Consider the following 18,521-nt stretch of genomic DNA (forward strand, 5'->3'; position numbering starts at 1 on the left):
TTCTCATTCAAGGAGCCTGGAACTCACTCACTTGATAAATGAACGGTATCCCAAACCAGCCCTTCCTCCTTCTTGCTACTGTGATTGTCAAACAGCTTTAAAGCTTTTCTTTGGCTTGAGAAGCTAAACAGAGTCATGCTTCTTAGGGAGAAGTTCTACAAAGGGCTTTGCCCTGGGTGGAGGAGGGACAGGTTTCCTTTGATGTTTAGCAGCTGGCACTTTCCAGGTGGCTAAACTTCAAAGGCGAGTGTTAGGATCTTCCTCCAACCTGGTCCGTCAGTTCTTTGTAGATAGCTAGGCTCATTTAATGTTTCACTTTACTTGGAATGCTAAATTGGAAGCCATAAACTCCAGATGGCCTTTTAAATATGTACAGTCCTTCTACCTGAAAGGGGCCTGGCTGCCTGCAGAGCATTGATGAGGCAGGTGGCACCTCCTTCTAGCAGAAAGAATGTACTTTCAGCTCTGACCTCCTGTGATCCCAGTAAGTCACATTACTCCAGTTTCTCCTTAATCTCTCCACCTGTGAAGCGTGCATGTTGCTATTTCCCTGACTGACAGGACTGCTGTGAGGCTGCATTTTCTGGAATGCAAAAACAAGTTTGAAGTCATCAGTCAATATACAAACCCAGGTTATCACCAATTACAAAAATCTACCCCAAATGGTCTGCCTGCCCCAGGGACATTGACAAGAGCTAGTATCTGCAGCTGCTAGTTGAGTTGGTAAGTTGATTTGCTACAGGATCTTAGAGCAAGTAAGGAGCCAAATGCTACTCATCTGAATCTTCTGAACCTTGATCCACCAAGGCTGTCAAATGTCAATGGCAACATCTCTATTACCTTTGGTAGAAATGAAAACGGGCTGGATTTTGCTATAGCAAGTTTCTATTTCCCTGATATTGAAGTTTTTCTGACTGATGAGCCATCTGGCATGTTCAGGCCCAACAGGGAGTGTGGTATTACTCGAGTCTGGGTTTGAGGGTGAGCCTGTAGTTAACGTGATGGTGTGCTCCTCCCTGCTGTGAGACTTATGGGCCAAGTCTTTGTATCTCCTTGTCTAATCAAACTCCCAGGGATTCTCCTGGCATGCAAAGGGACCTCTTGTTTGATAGGGTCCACAATTTCAGCCACTTTAAGAGGCGGAAAATGTTCGACTCACTAACTCTTTGATCTCATGCAGTTCTTTTTTTCTTTCTTTTTTTTTTTATTAAAACTACAATCAATACAGTTTCAATTTCAGATCTTATCATCCTGAAACAGTCAGAAATTCTGGAAATTAATATAAACATTCCTTCTTTAGCCAAAATGCAGCATTTAGGATTGCCATGCAATCTAACTGCGCATGGAGTGCAGTTTCTTTTCTGCTGCATATTGTCACTCTCCATAATGTTCATTCCTTTTCTGAGGCCATCCATAAATGTTAAGTTGTAAGTAATATCAACACTGGTAATACCAAAATACATTTGATGTTACAAAAGTGGAAGCCAGTTTTCCAGGCACATTCTGCTGTAATCTAATGATGAAGCCTATGATACAACATTTTAAAAACACAGTATACTCACAGCACTTTCAAGATGTTTGTCTCTAAGTAAATAACATTCATAAGTTGTCTTTTGAGAAGAGATACACAGGGAACTAGAACACAATGGTACCAAACTCATTGTTGTTAAAGCTGAGTCAAAAATAATCTTGGAATTGACTGATTTAACTCTATCTTTTAAAACGTAATTGTAATAATAAATCTCTGAGTCTTAACCATGTTTATTCTGCCACCAAATAGTGATTTAAGAAACTTCTGTCTCTCCTCCCATCAGCATCCTGTGTGCTGTAGTCTACATTCTCTGTTTATAGGTGAGAGACTGTGCAATTTACTCAGGGATACATAGCAGCCTTTGCAGAATTAAAACTAAAGACAGTTACACAACCTGTTAAATACGTCAAAGATGAGGTAGGTTGGATAATTAGTTAGCTGTTGTTAGATAATGAAATTTTCTATCTTTCACTGATTTAATAAAAAACAAAACTTCTTTAGACTTCATGCCTAAAGTAATAATGCGATATGAAAGCAATAATGTGATATGAGATGCTTGAGATAAAAGCATGTTTATAATAGAAACAGAATGTATGTCAAAGTGATTAAAATATCAATCCTGACCATAATATTATTGGATACATCTTCCACTATAACCTATTATGTTTGAAAAACACATGCATATCTATATGAATAATTTGGCTTAAAGTGATTTGGGAATGCACATATATTAAAATGCACTCTTCCTATTTGAATTCTCTTTCCAGCCGAGGTTTACCCCAAAATGTATCACACGTGCTTTTTCCTGGTGACATACATGGCACCACTGTGTCTTATGGTGTTGGCCTATTTGCAAATATTTCGAAAGCTGTGGTGTCGCCAGGTAAGTAATTTACTGCTGGCTCTATTTCCTTGCTGTTGTAACTATGTGCAGATTCCTGTGTACAACCTTCTTCTCTATATGCTCTGTGTTGTCACTTAGAACTCAGATTTTTACATGCAGCACTGACACTGCTGGCTTACAGCCACCTTGGATAGGCACTGAGATGCATTAAAAAATGAAGGCAGTCAGGCTGAACGTAAACCCCTATTGCTCATGTCTATGAAGGCCTGAGAGGCAGAAAAAGAGAGGAAAAGGCAACAGAAAGACTGATTATAGGCAGAAGAAAGATCTCTCCCATTGTATCCGAAATGCTTACCAAAATACCTTAGGTGACCTTATTTATAGCGCTAAAATCTCCTGTAGCAGTCAAAAGTTAGGATTGACCTTCTCATTTTGTTCGTAGTCTCTACAATTTTTTATTTTTATCTTCCATTCTCCAAAGTCTCAAGTTCAAAGCAGGTCTAATCTGAACAAAAGTTAGACTAGAAAGTACAGCTATCACACTGTGAGTCTGGAATTGCCTGATGTGAAGCTGGCTGCTATCAGCAACATTTGATGTGAATTATTGACAAATAATTCACATGATTTCTAATACAAACATGTGCTTTTCCAAGCTTCAAATTAAAAATACAGGAAAGGAAACAGAAATACTAAACAAAAAACCCCAAGCAAGCAAGCACACAAAGAACATTTGAATTGAAGTGGTAAGAATGATGTGGATTTTTTCGGGAACGCTTTTCCCCCTCCCACTATTCAAAGTGGTGTCAACCTGAGAATCATTTTCTGGGTGTGAACTGTAAGCTGTCATGCATCAGCCTATGGTTCTCTCTGCTGTCTTCTGCTTGGTCTGGCATTTATCCATAGCTGTAGTCCTCTGGAACCCCCTGCCCTGTCATTCTGTAAAGGAGAGTAAACCTGTCCCATTGAAGACATGATGCAAGATATTCCTTCTCCTGTCCTCTCGAATGGCTCTAACAGTGGCTGACATTTCCATCCAGATATGGGCATGAATCATTTCTCTCTCCCCATTATACCTGATACTATCCAAATTTGAGGCTGTCCTGGCCAGGGCATATCGTCTGCCACATCAGGAGCATTTTTCATGCAGTTCAAATTGATCCATCAGAGAAATCACAAGTAGACTTTAGATTTCTAAGTATACATATGTTAAAAGTAAAAATCAAATCTTATACTGACAAAACATATCTCTTGCAAATAACTAAAATACAGGAAAAAACCAAATCTGCTTTAAGGCATTATGTTATCATCCATACATCATAACAGCAATTATTCTTACTTCTAATCAGATTAGGTTAAACCAGAGTTGCTGTTTATCTTGCTTTTAAACTTTAAATTATTATTTTTACTTTTAATTTCTTACATTTATAAGATTAAATAACAAGATAGTTCTAAGGTCAAATTTAACCTTTGCAATTTGAGGGGGCTTCACCAGAACCAAGGCTTTGCTCAGTTTTGAAATTAAGTTCAGTCTAATGTAGCTCTAAGATTGCATTGCTGAATAGTTGTGTGTCCTGTAGCACCCATATTCCTTCTTAACCTTCTCTTCTGCACTTTCTTTACAATCTACCTATTCTCTCAAACTGTCCATTAATTAAGCTAATTCAAAGCAATTGTTCCTAACCTGCACGTAGCTCGAAAACACTGGTTCAGATTCAGCAGAAGTTGAATGACTGGAAACCAACCTGGTTTGTTGGGGTTTTTTTTCCCCCCGCAATTGTATTAGCTGGCCCATTTCTTCTTCACGATATTTCTTCACCCTATACATCTTGCATGCTGACAAGGTTAGGATGATCCTTTTTTTTTCAGTGGCAAAAAGACAAATACTGCTACAGACCTAGTGCTATCAATGATACAAAATTACAGATGTCTCTTTTCCTAGCATAGATGATAGCACTATGTATAAGAGGCTGCACTAAGCAAGATTAAAACCACTGCACATCTATTATCGACTGTGACTTGGCTGCAGACATCAGGCATTTTTCTAAGTGCAACAGGTGTGCCATAATCAGCCATGTAGAGCAAATGAATGAAGTGCTCTAAATGTATTATTTGATAACAGTTTCAATTAAGAAGTCATGCTGTTTACCAGAACTTCAGCTAAATACAATGATCCTATCGCAAGGTACAATGAGCCTTCCAGATGTACGTGATAGAAAAAAAGCAGCAAAGAGTAGATGCTTTCTATGCCTTACACTTTTTCTAAAGGTTCTTTTTTTTAAAATGGAGTGTGTTGTGCTTGCAGATTTTCAGATGGCTAAAGGTAAGATAGATTTACAACCTGTCCTTTTCCTCTTAAAATTACTGATTGTGTCTTTCAAGCAGATTTTGAATATAAGCTTTACAATCTTTGAATTAATGATTCATCTTTGTAACGACAAGAACAATCATGCCACAGATACGTGGGATTTTGAGTAATTTATTTTGATTATTAGCAAGGAAGTAGTGACTTAGAAGGCTATGTTCTCTTGCAGATTTTAAGTAGATTAAAAGTAACTTCTGAACAAAAAAATAGGGCTGAATGGACTTATGATTAAGTGTTGATATGTATTTTGTATTATCAAGTTCCATACTGTATGCTATGATTTATTGATGTCCAAAAACATTGACACTAAAGCCTACTCATGTAATAACTAGGAACCCAACCAGTTTTCATTTTGGCAGCTGAAATATACCCTTCCAATCTTTGCAAGCCATTATTACATCTAGAGATATTTCATCTGGTTATAAACCCTTGATAATAATTTCAGGGGTTATAGGAAAGGTTCATAAGAAAATAACTGCAACTTTTAGTACCTGTTTGGACACAGCTAATGGGTCTTTAGTGAACCATTGGAATTACACAAATTCTCCACAATTATCTCTATAACTGATTTGTTACTGAAAAGCAAATATATGCATCATGCCAGCATGTGTATACTTGTACATACATAATCGTAGAATCGTAGAATCATTGAGGCTGGAAAAGACCCTCAAGATCATCGAGTCCAACCATTAACCTAGCACTGCCAAGTCCACCCCTAAACCATGTCCCTAAGCACCTCGTCTACCCGTCTTTGAAATACCTCCAGGTATGGGAACTCAACCGCTTCCCTGGGCATCCTGTTCCAATGCTTGACAACCCTTTCAGTGAAGAATTTTTTCCTAATATCCAATCGAAACTTCCCCTGGCACAGCCTGAGGCCATTTCCTCTCAATCCTATCACTTGACATACATGTATGTATGCTTACATAAATGTGTGTTTGTAGATGTTTCTGTATGCACACACACATTTACGAAGTGTTACGCTCCTTAGATGGTACTGGTTCAGCTATGCATCTATGGATATACAGCTCTTCTTTTTCCCAGGTAAAATTCTTGCTGTATTATTGCCTATTGGTATACCAGTAGTGAAGCCCAGGTGTATGCCAGGTAAATACTGAGGAAAATAGGGCTCTTTAGAAAGGTTCTAAGTACAAACTCCTGAAGATTCAGCAATTTATTACATAGTACAGTGAGATTGTACTTTGTATACAGTCCTACCTTTGATCACCTCTTGCTATTAAAGACTGCTTAAATACCAGAAAAGGCCCTTCTATTTGCACACACAGGTACAAACCATGTAGACAGTCACGTCTGACATTTCTGTAGAAATAGCCATTCACATTTTTGAGCCAAGATAATGTTTCTCTTCATCTAAATTACATCTAGCTACCATGAAAGCTGGTCACTGATTACTTCAAGTGAATCTTTGGCATAATCAGGAGGGAGAGGTTTGGCTGAATTTTTCTGCTTCCATCTCCAGTTCTTGCTACAATATGGTAACTCAGTATGACTGAAAAGGAAGCAAAGGCTTTTACTTCAAAGTTAAAAGAACTGAGTATCAAAGCACCCCCGAGAAGCCAGAATCAGAATCTCAGACAGCGTATTATCTCGGTGCGTGGCAAAGAGGCATCACAGTACTGCACCTCACAGCTAAGTAGAGTAAATCCCTTGCAATAGGACAGACGTGTCCAGGACTGAAACCGATATTGCTGATTTCAGCTGAATGAGTGGGAACCCACAGTAGAAGTAAGTGCAAGGGGTTTTTTTTTTGCATTATGTCCGTAGAGACATCAGTAAAAAATAAATGTTATAACATGTCCCCCATTCTGCTTCATTTTTTTTTCCTGTTTCCTGTTCATGGCAACACAATTTTGCTGAAATGTTCCAATAGTTGTAAATCAGGTTTGAGGGTGCACATAAATGCTAAATTAAGGGCTTGTCTGTATAAGGAAGCTATTCACAAAAAAAGAAAAGAACACAAAACAAATCCCATAAGAGCTATTCTAGAACAATTCTGAATCTGAATGTGTATGCTTTTATTTTAGAACAAGAATTCCCTTTTTAGCTTTTTATTTTCTGAAATAGCTATCCAAAATTTCATTCTTTTCTGGACAGTTTGTGTGGATAAGCCTGATTTTGTAAGAGGTTGCGTAGACAATTTGAATTTTGCAGATACTTTTAAACATGAATTATTTTACACTGCTGAGACTAAGCACCCTGCAGACAATTGCACTATACATGAATAAAACTATATTTCTACCCAAAAGGTTTTCACAGTGTATAACATTGAAAACATTATAAATGTCATTGTGATAGAGTTCTCTGAGGAAGTCCTTGCCATCTGTAGTCTTTCACATTTGGCTGCAGGCAGGAAATAATTTTGAAGAACGGAAGCAAAATTGCTTTATTTGGCTTGGCTTATATGAGGGCACAGAAAACAATAACCGGGATTTTTTTTTAATAGCATGGTGCTACATCTACCCTTTGCAAGGTGCCTTTGGCTAACCTAATTCTTCCTATGTGTTGGCACAGTTCCATGATTCCCCTCTATTTATCCCTCTATATACATTCAGTTTTGAAGAGCTTTGCAGGGAGATCCACACTTCAGCTGTGATTTCTTTAGCTGCTTCATTGTCATCTAGATTGCACATCTGGAAGTTTTATGGCACTTAAAACTGCGTAGGCTTTAAATCCTTGTTTTCCAATGCTGAAAATTAGCAGCATATTAATGGGATAAACTACTGTGCCATACAAGAAAGCATTTAAGGTAGAACTTTATAGCAACATAATTGAAGTAGTAGGGTTGGTAAGTGTGATAGTCTGAAGAGACAAGCAAGGCAAGGTATTTGGGAAGTAAAGACAGTTTTAATGTATCAGTTGATATATTTGGATAAACCATGAATTTTTATGCAGACCTTCAAGTGTGCCTGAAATCTGGTTTGTTTCTTCCAGCTACATCAATTAATTTCCCAAGAAAGAATACTTCTCCCCGCAAGCTTACACTGTGTATGTCAACATGTCTATTTTTTTTTTTACAGCTACCCACAGTGCTAGTTGTTCAAAGTGCCCCTTATTTTGTCTTTTTTAGATCCCAGGAACTTCTTCTGTTGTTCAGAAAAAATGGAAGCCTCTGCAGTCCTCAGCACAGCCCCGAGGGCTGGGACAATCAACAAAGTCAAAGATTAGCGCTGTGGCAGCTGAAATAAAACAGATTCGTGCAAGAAGGAAAACAGCACGTATGCTAATGGTCGTCCTTCTGGTTTTTGCACTTTGCTATCTACCAATTAGCATCCTCAATGTCTTGAAAAGGTAAAGTTTATCCCAAAATATAAACACTTGGTAAAGCTTTCTGTCCAAAACCAATCCTCTGTTACTAAATTCCTCTTATTCTGGCGGATACTTTTGAAGGAGAAGCTTATTTATTTCATGATAAAGAAATTGAAAATAATCATACCCTTGCAAGAAAAAAAATGTATCTAATCTATCTGTAGTACTCAAACTAAAAGCCGGATTGTGGAACCCTTATTAGCAAGCTCTTCCTCATGAAAATCATATAGCCTATCTCTTCATTAAAACCTGTCATTTACGTGGGATTACAGCTTGTTTGCTGTAAATGCACCCATGGAAGTGCATTTACCTAAAGAAGCAGCTGAAGGTTAGCAGGAGAGTGTCATGTTGTGGCTTGGCCCTAGGGACTGTGAAATGCTGAGTTCAAACCCAAGCCCCATCATGTACAATTTTGAGACCTTAGGCTAACCCTTTAGTTTGTCTTCAAAGCTTTGTTTTACTCATTTACCCTTTTCTCTCCTATTCATTTGAGACACAATTGTTTACACTCTGGTTTTTGTACAGTGCCTGACAGGCTCAGGCTTTGATATAATTACATCTCGTGAGACCTCTGGAATACCGATAAGTAATGACATATAGCAGAATATTTGAATATCCTAAAAAATAGCCGGCCTTTTATTGGTGCTTGAGGAACATTTTAATTTTTAAGGAATAATTTCAGGTTGGATATGAAGGCTTAAATACACCCTGTGCAATTCTGGCACTTTTCCGAGGCCTAATTTAAGTACTTTTCATCCTCAGGTCCCTTGGTAGGCAATGCGGAGAGAAAGAAATATTTCCAGAAGGCAGTTCAGGCCAGCTATGATTTGAACCACAGAGGAACTACACAGGCTGCCTGGACTGCAATAGCAGAGTAGGCCCATAGTTAGATTTTCACTTAAATAGCAAAAGTTAGGTATAAGGAATCTGGGCAAAGCAATTTTCCCTGAAGCTACTGCTGTGGCCTCAGTTTTGGGGCCAGTTCAGTGCCTTTCCAGTTCCAGAGCCCCTGTTTATTGGAGAGTAGACCTAGAGCCAGGTCCTCTAGAGCCAACCTCAATGACATGAATAGGTCAAAAACAACTTTTCCCATCTTTTCTTGACTTATCTGACACCAGCTGACTTTGGTTACTTAGCAGAAACGTCACACATCTGTACCATTGCAAAGCAAAGTACTGATGGTCTCTGTTGTGCTAAGCCACGAAGACAGGAGGCTGGGGGGTGGGGAGGACAGCTTTTTTGTGATACGACAAATAGATCATCTGAGAAAAAATTAGGCTAGAAGCTGCCAAATCCTTTTATATTATTTCTAATTTTGCCATCTTTCAGGTTTGCTTTTCTTTTTCTGTAGGGTTTTTGGGATGTTTAATCATGCCGATGACAGAGAAACTGTATACGCCTGGTTCACATTCTCACACTGGCTTGTATATGCAAACAGTGCAGCCAATCCTATTATTTATAACTTCCTCAGTGGTAAGTTACAGTTGCCTAGAATTCAAGTTTTATGTATAGTTTGAATGTAATGAGCCATAGCAAATAAGATTGATGACTGTGTAACATCAGCCCAGCTCCTCCGGTGGGAGCTAGATCCTCTTCTTGGAACAAGTTGCCTGAAGTATCCCATTACCTTCAGGCTATCTACCTATAACTAAGCTAAACAGTGCCAGGGCCTGAGTCCAAGTGCTTGAATTTGACTGTCCATGCCATTAATTTGGTAGAGAATTCCCTAGCATGACTTTGGTCTGAAACAATTACCATTCCCCTAAACACTCCCCAGATAGTGTGTGGGAGGTAGCACAGGCCAGGGCTGGCCTGAGTTGGCATTTTATATGCAGGTATTGGGTTTTGGAGGCTGTGAGTCTTTAATAGTACTTGCACGGCCAGACTGTGCCAACTAGGTTCAAGGCCAAAGAACCAGCCAGGATGCTCTTTACTTCTTAGTATAGGTTTATCTTAGTTTGTATTTGTCTTTCTTAGCTCTGGGCAGCAGAATAAGGACCAAAACTGGTGGTATTACAGCTAAATACAGGGATGCAAAAGTCTGTTGATCCTCATTGTGTATTTCTCCACTGTAGTTTTTCGTGGTGTGTAGTGTGAGGATGATTTGAACCATTTATTCTGAGCCTCAAAAGCAGACTAATGGGCTGTTGGACACTTTGAATCTTCTTTTAAAATGTATTCAAGATGAAATGCAAATTAGCCATGCTCTTTCTCATGTCACATCAAGTAATGATTCAGTCATTTAAGCCTACAATTTCTCAATTACTTGTTTTTGTTAGATGTTATTAATCAACAGACTGTCCATGACATGTTTTCATAAATCATTCTAGTTTGTCCATTCTGTCTAGCCAAGCATAATTTTGGTTTCACACCATACCTCACATATCTTCTTAGAAAGGTTATATTTTTTCTGTCCTTCTCCAAGATACTGAAATTGTGATTTCCTACCTCTGTATTAGAAGAACATCTGGGTGGTTTGGGTTAATTTTGCTTTACATAGCTGCTTTTTTCTAATCTACAAAGTTTGTTGCAATATCATTTATAGTACAATTTTTTCATGAGTCTTTTTTGTGGTTGACAGGGAAATTTAGAGAAGAATTTAAAGCAGCGTTTTCTTGTTGCATCTTTGGCATTCGCAGTCATCATGATGAACGGCTCACCAGAGGTCGTGCCAGTACAGAGAGTCGGAAATCCTTGACCACCCAGATCAGCAATTTTGATAACATTTCAAAACTTTCAGAACATGTTGTACTGACCAACATAAACACACTTCCAGCAAACGGTACTTCACTGTTACCCTTGGGTAGTGTACTTGTCCATATGTCTTTTGATGCTGTGGAAATAAAATTTAATTGTGCATACAACAATATTTGAATCTGAGCACAATGCAATGAGAGAAGGGTGTTTACAATTAAGAACTGACTGTAAGAAAAGTAACTTACAAGAAATATTTTATAGAATATGCCACAACTTTGTTTATATACTGATGAAACAAAATTTAATCTTGTTTATTTAAAAAGTTGAGTTGCCGTTGGGGAGGAGGTAACGTAATCATATTTTATATAAATATTTTCTTTGGATCCCTACTTCCTTTAGAATCCTAAGTAAATAAAGAACAGGTAGCTGAAAGTATGAAAATACTTTTCCCTGGAGTTGCAGTGTGTTTATAATAAACAGCTATATTCTGCTCAGAGCTAATTCTCTGAAGTTGTGGTCTATTTTATAACAAATATTATAAACAAAATTGAGTGTACAGATTGAACTAGCTGAATGTTCTTGACTATTTCAAATGATCTGCTTACCATGCGTTCTGGTGTGAGTTGGGCTGATCAAATAAGAAATTCACATTAATTTCTGTTCTCACATTTTCTGTTCTTTTTCCGATTGGATGGGATATTGTGTCTATTCAGGAAGAGCTGGGAAGCCCCTCTTGATTTTATTCCAACACAGGTTGATAAACGTATGAACACAGTCTGAAAGAAAAGGCAGAAGTTGTTTGAGCTTTCCCAATTCTGGGTGAACACTGAAATGATTGGCCAATTCCCTAACTTTCTGAATAGACAGAAAATGGCATATAATTTATTATTTGATATTTTTCACTACATTATATGCTATATCCCAGCAGGACTTTTCAAGGGACTGCAAGTACAGGATTCATCCCTCTTCTCCTAGGGATGTGAACGTTGGTTGTCGAGAAGTTATCTCAGACACTATAGGTTAGGACTATATAAGCTATATATTGATAACAGAGAAATTGGTATCTCCATGGACAGTTAATCTGTTCCTAGAATATATATCTAAGAAGAATTAAATAAATTACCTCTGAAGAAGTCTGTTCTTTTCACTTACTACATAAGGATTTTTTTCCTGAATTCAGCTTGCTCTTCTCCAGTAATGTTGCCATTCCTCTGTGTAAGGCACAAGCAAGGTTAGAGCCATGAAACCCAGATGACAGTGTGGCTGTAGATGATGTTTTACTCTATATTGATTATTTGCCATCATTGTCCTCTCCCTGCCTGTCCTGTGCTCATGGGAAGGGGCTTGGACTAGATGATATTTAAAGGTCTCCTCCAACACAAACCATTCTATGATTCTATGATTGACTTGTACAGAGGAAGCTATAGTGCTCTTCTGGTCACTGTGGCATCTGGATAAGGAACCATGGGGCAATCTACCAAATAATGTGTATTTTAAAAGTAGTAGAACACATTGAAAATGTTTAAAAGTAAAAAAAATCAATGTTTATGCATCAGAAATCCCCTTAGACTTCAGTCAAGAAGTCTTTGCTTAAAATTTGCAATTTGGAACATTTTCTGGCAAGGCCATTTTGTTAATAGATCATCACTATGTTGAGGGGAGACCTCATCGCCCTCTACAGGAGGTTGTAGTGAGGTGGGTGTTGGTCTCTTCTCCCAAGTAATGGGTGATAGGACAAGGAGAAATGGCCTCAAGTTGCACCAGGGCAGGTTTAGGTTGGACGTTAGGAAAATTTTTTTCACCGAAAGGGTCGTCAAGCATTTGGAATGGGCTGCCCAGGAAAGTGGTAGAGTCCCCATCCCTGGAGGTATTTAAAAGACGGGTAGATGAGGTACTTATGGACATGGTTTAGTGGGAATGGCAGTGTTAGATTAACAGTTGGACCCGATGATCTTAAAGGTCTTTTCCAACCTAAACAATTCTATGATTCTGTGGTTCTATGATTCTATTCTATGATCACCTGCATAGTGTTCAGAGAGTGACAATCACAGGGTGAGCCAGTCAGCTACCTGATACAAACAGTAAAAGCATCTTAAAATCTTTATTTTATCTTACAGGTATCCCAGGTACACTCAGCCCATTGAAATCAGTGGAACTGCATCTCCACATACCAGGGATGAACATGACTTCAAATTTAGATGAAGCTGTGAGGGTTTCTGCAGAAGACACTGGCAACACAGAGAATGCTGAGTGGGACAAATTCGTCCCTAGCATAACTAAACTTACCTCGATGGAGTTACAGCAAGGATGACTTTGGCTCAGTATGTGTCAAACCACCAGAGAATGGCACAGGCTTTTGGCTGTGTTACAGACTGCAACAACTGGACGAAGGGATTCCTTCAAAACAACTGCCTCTCCTATTTCTTCTCAGTCTTACAGAAACCTACTTACCTCAGTATGAGCTAAATAACATGTCTTTACAAGTCTTTTTAAAGATTGGATTGTATCATAATTTGTAAATACTGTAGATATTTATTTTTATATATTTTAGATGCTGTGGAATGTTCTAAAATGTATCATATAAAGAACTCTAAGTATCTGAAAGAAGTCTCAAACATCATTTATTTATATCCCGTTTCTATAAATGAGTGACTTATTTACAAGGAATGCTTACTTACGCACTGGTGATATTCTGGAATTACTTTGCACTTCTTTTTCTGCTAATTCATTTGTAGTAAATTCTATGTTCATTATGGAACTTTCACTTCAGATTGATTTGAGGAGATTCCAGGCTACTTTTCTAAGCACAGACATGCTTCTGAGACGTCGACCCAAGTGCTGCAAGTCATACATGTTTTCATAAGATTACACTAAATAGCCAATTATTTTTTGTCTTCAGACTCGAGTGCCTAAAAAGTAACAAATAAAATTTATGTGATGCTCAAAGGTGCTATAAGCTCAAAATTCCTACTCAGGCCAATAGGAATAGCAAGTGTCAGCACCCCTGAAGGACAGGACATTTTATCTTGAGTAGCTCATTTTAGTCCATAACATCTGCAAGTGTTGCTCCAGAAGATCTCTGAGGATCTTTAAAATAGAAAACATTGGTTATCTTGCTTGCTTTCAGGATTTCTCTCTCAGCTGCCATTTAATACTAATGATACAAACAATTAACAGATTTATATGCCAGGAAAATACTGACTTTTCAACAAGTAAAAGAAAATGTTTCTCTCTGGAAATTACAGAGGTGATATCTCATTGGAACAGCAGATCAAGTACTCACTTATCCTTTTTCCATTTATGGGATAAGCTCCCTGGCCCGGAGCTTCCTACCATGTACTGTAATTTTTCTTCTTAAAGAACAAAGATGGTGCATCACTGGAGACTTAGTCTACCAGGAGAACATGGCCTATTGGTTAGAAAGCGGCTGATCTATAAGAACCTCAGCTACAATCTCCGCAATCTCACTGTGGCACCATTCTTGCATTTCAGCTAAGGTTTTTCAAAAGGAGGGGTAAGATGGGAGGGAGGACTTGTTTTTCAGTAGAAGAGCATTTGACATAGAAAGCAGACATTCTCACATGTTCAAACGTTTCTGAAAAGGCAATTATTCATAGGCAAGCTGTTATTTGGTTAACTTATGTAAATATTTTTTCTAGGTTTTACTTTGACCAAATGTCATGCCATGTACCGTCTATCATGACAGCTATAGTTTTATGAAGTGCTTAATCACTTTATGCTTTAGCCTTCCCCAACAGCTGTTCTGCTTGACATTGTTGCAATTACTTCTAGTTTACAATGGTGTAAAGTGAGAGAAAAAAATTTTGATTTCTTTGTATATTAAAGTTTTTTTTTCTATTAAGAAAGAAAAAGGAGAAATACCTAAGTGGAAAGAATGTTTAAATAAAATCATAGGAATTCCTATGTTCCTGTGTGTAAGCTTAATTTCTGAGTACAGCTATTATGTCATTATTTCAAGAAATTATTTTACTTTGCCTCTTCTAAGAAAAGAAAACCCAAATAATTGTGGAAAATACAGCAGGATTTGATATCATAGCTGTTGCAATTCCTTGCCACTAGAAGGCTATTTTTGCGCTTCAGCCACAGAAAATTAGTAGTATTTTTAAACTGTGTGGAACAAGATGTAATTTTTCTATATAATTTGAAATGATTGAACAAACAGCTGCTGAATTAAAACATTACAGAAATGGGAGAATGGAACTTGAAAAGTCTTCTAATTTTTCTTTTGTCTTGATAAAGTAAATAAAAAGTCAAAAAGTTAAAAGCTAGTATAGTTATCTAGCTGCAGAACAATTATCAGTAATCATTTAATTGTGCCATAAAATGTTGCCTCAACCCACTGCTGAAAAACGTCAATTATGTCCAACTTTTTGCAAACCTATACTTTCATTTCAGAAATTATATTTGTAGCTTTTCCTTGAAGACAGAACAAGAATGTAGAAAGTAAATGGTTATCTAAGGAAACTTTGTCATTATAAAAGGGGAGTATGTAGACTTTTCAAACACAAAAGGTCATGGGTGACTGTGGAAGGCCAGCAAAATTCTCATGCCTGGTCAGGTCTGTTGCGCAGATCCCCGTGAGATGAACAGGGAGGGAAAGGGTACAGTATTTCTAACTTGGGCCAGCTAAAAAGGACTAAAATAGCAATGCTAGTCATGCTCATGGAAAAACTATAAGTAGCATCTTTCTAAAGGGGGGTTGAATATCACCTGCCAATGCAAACTGTCATCTTAATTCTTAATTGTCTTCTTCTACCTTAATGCCAGTGAGATAAATTGTGTTAGTTAACCTGAGGTAAGGACACCACTAAAGGCCATTGGCAAATTTTGGCTCCTGCAGGTCTCCTGTGACATGTTAGAAATGGAAGTTCTGGCCTTAATTTTCTCTTTTGTAAGAGAAGAAAATTCTCTTTTGTTCTCTTGTCCTCTTTTCTTATTTTCACTGGTATCACCACATTTAAAATACTCCAGCATTGCAAGGAATTTTTTTTTAGCCATAACTTTAACTTAACATTACTTTTTGTGTGGAGAATATAAACAAAAGATGAGACTTTCATTGACAAATGATTCTGGGGTTTTCTCTGGCCAGATTTTTGTTGAGTAAACAGGGTATCTTTGAGACAGAAGTGATACAATCAGAGTTTCTCTAAGATTTGAAATTCTACGGACAGGTAGAAAGTGTTAACTAATTCTTGCCAGAGAATATGGTTATCAAGATAAAGATTTGGTTATTTTGATGAAAAGATTTTTCATTCAAAAATTTCTGATTTTTTTAAATAAATATTTTTGATGAAATTATTCAAATGTATCCATTTCTTTAGTTTTACAAAATTTGAGAAATACCTAGACATTTTCTTCTTTAGCTCAGTTATGTTTTCAGGCACCATTTAATCAGAAAAACTTCATAGGCATTCAAAAATCTATCGCCTACCTGCATAAAGTAGTGAAGGGGTTTTTCTTGCCAGTTCCAGGACCTTTTACTCCAAAATGATGCAAACATTTGGATACATTCAAAATATTATCCAGCTGGAATTATTTTGGAATGAAAATAATCACTGGGAATTTTCAGTAAAGGTAAACCCAATAGTGAGCAGTGGATATTAAAGGAGATAGAAATGGCTGTGACAAGACAGGGTAAGATTTTAAGAGCAACATGGAATTTAATGCCTTTTGCATGTGACAGAAATTAAAGCATCTTAAAGAAGCTTCTGGGCTTCTTATCCATCAAAAAAGGTCAGGTGAAGAGTGAGCATTTTTTATCCAGTCTATAAATACTGAAAATGATCTGCAAGCTGAGCTTTAATTGGGTTTTGTTGCCTCTAGCTGCTTTGGATTCTAAAATTTCCACTAGCAACTTGGGAGCATAGAAATGAGGTTCTCATGCCATTGTTTCATAGCATCATTAAACAAAGAGTTTAAATCACAACATGATTGTTCCTGTGTACATAAATTATTGTGCCACTATCAGCCTGGTACTTTGCCTCTCAACATCTTTCACGGTCTTGGATGTCTGATACCCTGACTCCCTTCTCCTTTCCTATTGTCACTGTAGTGAAAAGCATGTGCTCTGCAGTTGCAGTGACCACAAGATAATTTCTCCCCCCCCCCCACCTCCAAAAAGGCTTTTTGGGGTTTTTTTTTCCTTTTCTTCTGGACCACATGGAGGGCCCCATCTCATTCTCTGGTATTAGCAAAATTGACGCATGTCATTAACCTGGAGACTGCATTATAGGAAGGAGAGTACACTAAACATTAGCTTAACTCAGCCTCGCTGTAAGATGCGTCGCAACCTACGAGGAGCGGCTGAGGGAACTGGGGTTGTTTAGCCTGGAGGAGGCTGTAGCGAGGTGGGGGTTGGCCTCTCCTCCCTGGTAATGGGCGATAGGGTGAGGGGAAATGGTCTGAAGTTGCGCCAGGGCAGGTTTAGGTTGGACATTAAGAAAAATTTCTTCACCGAAAGGGTTGTCAGGCATTGGAAGTGGCTGCCCAGGGAGGTGGTCAAGTCCCCATCCCTGGAGGTATTTAAAAGATGGGTAGATGACGTGCTTAGAGGCATGCTTTAGTGGTGGGATGGCACTGTTAAGTTAACGGTTGGATTTGATGATCTTAAAGGTCTTTTCCAACCTAAACGATTCTATGATTCTACTGCTGCATGGATTAAGGTCAAGGCAAGTTTAGCCTTCCAACCCAAAACTTGTCTCACAGCTAAAATTACACTCATCTCTCAGGCTATTCCTTTTAACTGACAATAAGGTTTGGGGTTTTTTCTGTCTGTTGGATATATTGGATAAAATAGTATTTTATTTTTTTGAATATACTTTCCAAGAAAGCAAAACAAACCAAACCAAAACACTCCAAGTATTTAGCAAAGTTGGCATTAAGAGTTAAAATAAACAATGTAATAAATTAACTAAGTTAAAATCTGAGTTAAAATAAAAATAAAAAATTATATGCAAGGTTGACTTTTCCTGAATTAAAGAAAAAATAAGCAAAACCTGGACTTGGGTCAAGTTTTGCTGTGCCAATAGGGACAGGATTTCACCCACTATCTCTTTATCTCTGCTAGCTATGTTGGAAGCTTTATGATGTCTTTTTGGTTTAAGCATTCAAGGACCAAATCCAATTAAAGATGTTCTGTGTGTGATAAGCAACTTGTGAAAACAAGACTCAGGAGCGGCATGGAGAAATCGATAGGGATCTGTTGTTTACTCCTGCTGCCAGTGCAGAAGCAAAGGGCATCCAGTGAAGCCAGCAGGTGTATGCTTGTATGATTTATAGTTTGTTTATTTTTTTTTAAGTACCCAAGGCAGCTGCTGACTTTTGTATGGCAGGCTGTTTTTTTGATGTATTTCATTGAAACTCCTGAAGTTAGTCCCATAGTCCAGGTTATGTCTAGACTACAGACCCATTACTTGTCCCTCTGGTCTGCCGTCCAACATGCTCCATAGCTCCTCTCTCTCCTTAATAGATCACGATCCTGTCCCACAGCTGAGATGCAAACGGATTCACTTCTAAAATGCACGGAAAAGTGCTTGCGGAAGAGGGCCGGGCACAGGGCCGGGCACAGCAACAGGCATTTTCCAGGGAGATGGTAGGCGGCAGCCCAAGAGTTGCTCTGTGAGTTTCTCGGGAAACGGAGCGGGAGCTGGGTGCAGAGGGAACGCCAGACCCCGCGGAACATGCCCGGGAGCCCGCGGCTCCGCTGGGCGCAGCCCGCCTTGGCGGTCACGGCAGGAGGG

At 38.3% G+C, this 18,521-nt stretch overlaps 2 protein-coding genes across 2 annotated transcripts in view; both read left to right on the forward strand.

Annotated features, from left to right (window-relative positions):
• HCRTR2 (hypocretin receptor 2) overlaps positions 1 to 13,072 on the forward strand; it is a 34,418-nt gene extending 21,346 nt beyond the window's left edge. The window contains exons 4-8 of the mRNA XM_009638782.2: positions 2,299 to 2,414; positions 7,826 to 8,046; positions 9,416 to 9,537; positions 10,646 to 10,846; positions 12,879 to 13,072. Coding sequence (XP_009637077.1) covers positions 2,299 to 2,414; positions 7,826 to 8,046; positions 9,416 to 9,537; positions 10,646 to 10,846; positions 12,879 to 13,072 — 854 coding nt within the window. The remainder of the gene's footprint in view (positions 1 to 2,298; positions 2,415 to 7,825; positions 8,047 to 9,415; positions 9,538 to 10,645; positions 10,847 to 12,878) is intronic.
• A 4,888-nt stretch (positions 13,073 to 17,960) lies between these two features.
• Positions 17,961 to 18,521, forward strand: part of GFRAL (GDNF family receptor alpha like) — a 29,629-nt gene continuing 29,068 nt past the window's right edge. Inside the window, exon 1 of the mRNA XM_035894174.1 lies at positions 17,961 to 18,039. Within this exon, the coding sequence (XP_035750067.1) occupies positions 17,961 to 18,039 (79 nt within the window). The remainder of the gene's footprint in view (positions 18,040 to 18,521) is intronic.

Source organism: Egretta garzetta, unplaced genomic scaffold, assembly GCF_000687185.1.
Source record: "Egretta garzetta isolate BGI_Z169 unplaced genomic scaffold, ASM68718v1 scaffold415, whole genome shotgun sequence".
Classification (NCBI taxonomy): Eukaryota; Metazoa; Chordata; class Aves; order Pelecaniformes; family Ardeidae; genus Egretta; species Egretta garzetta.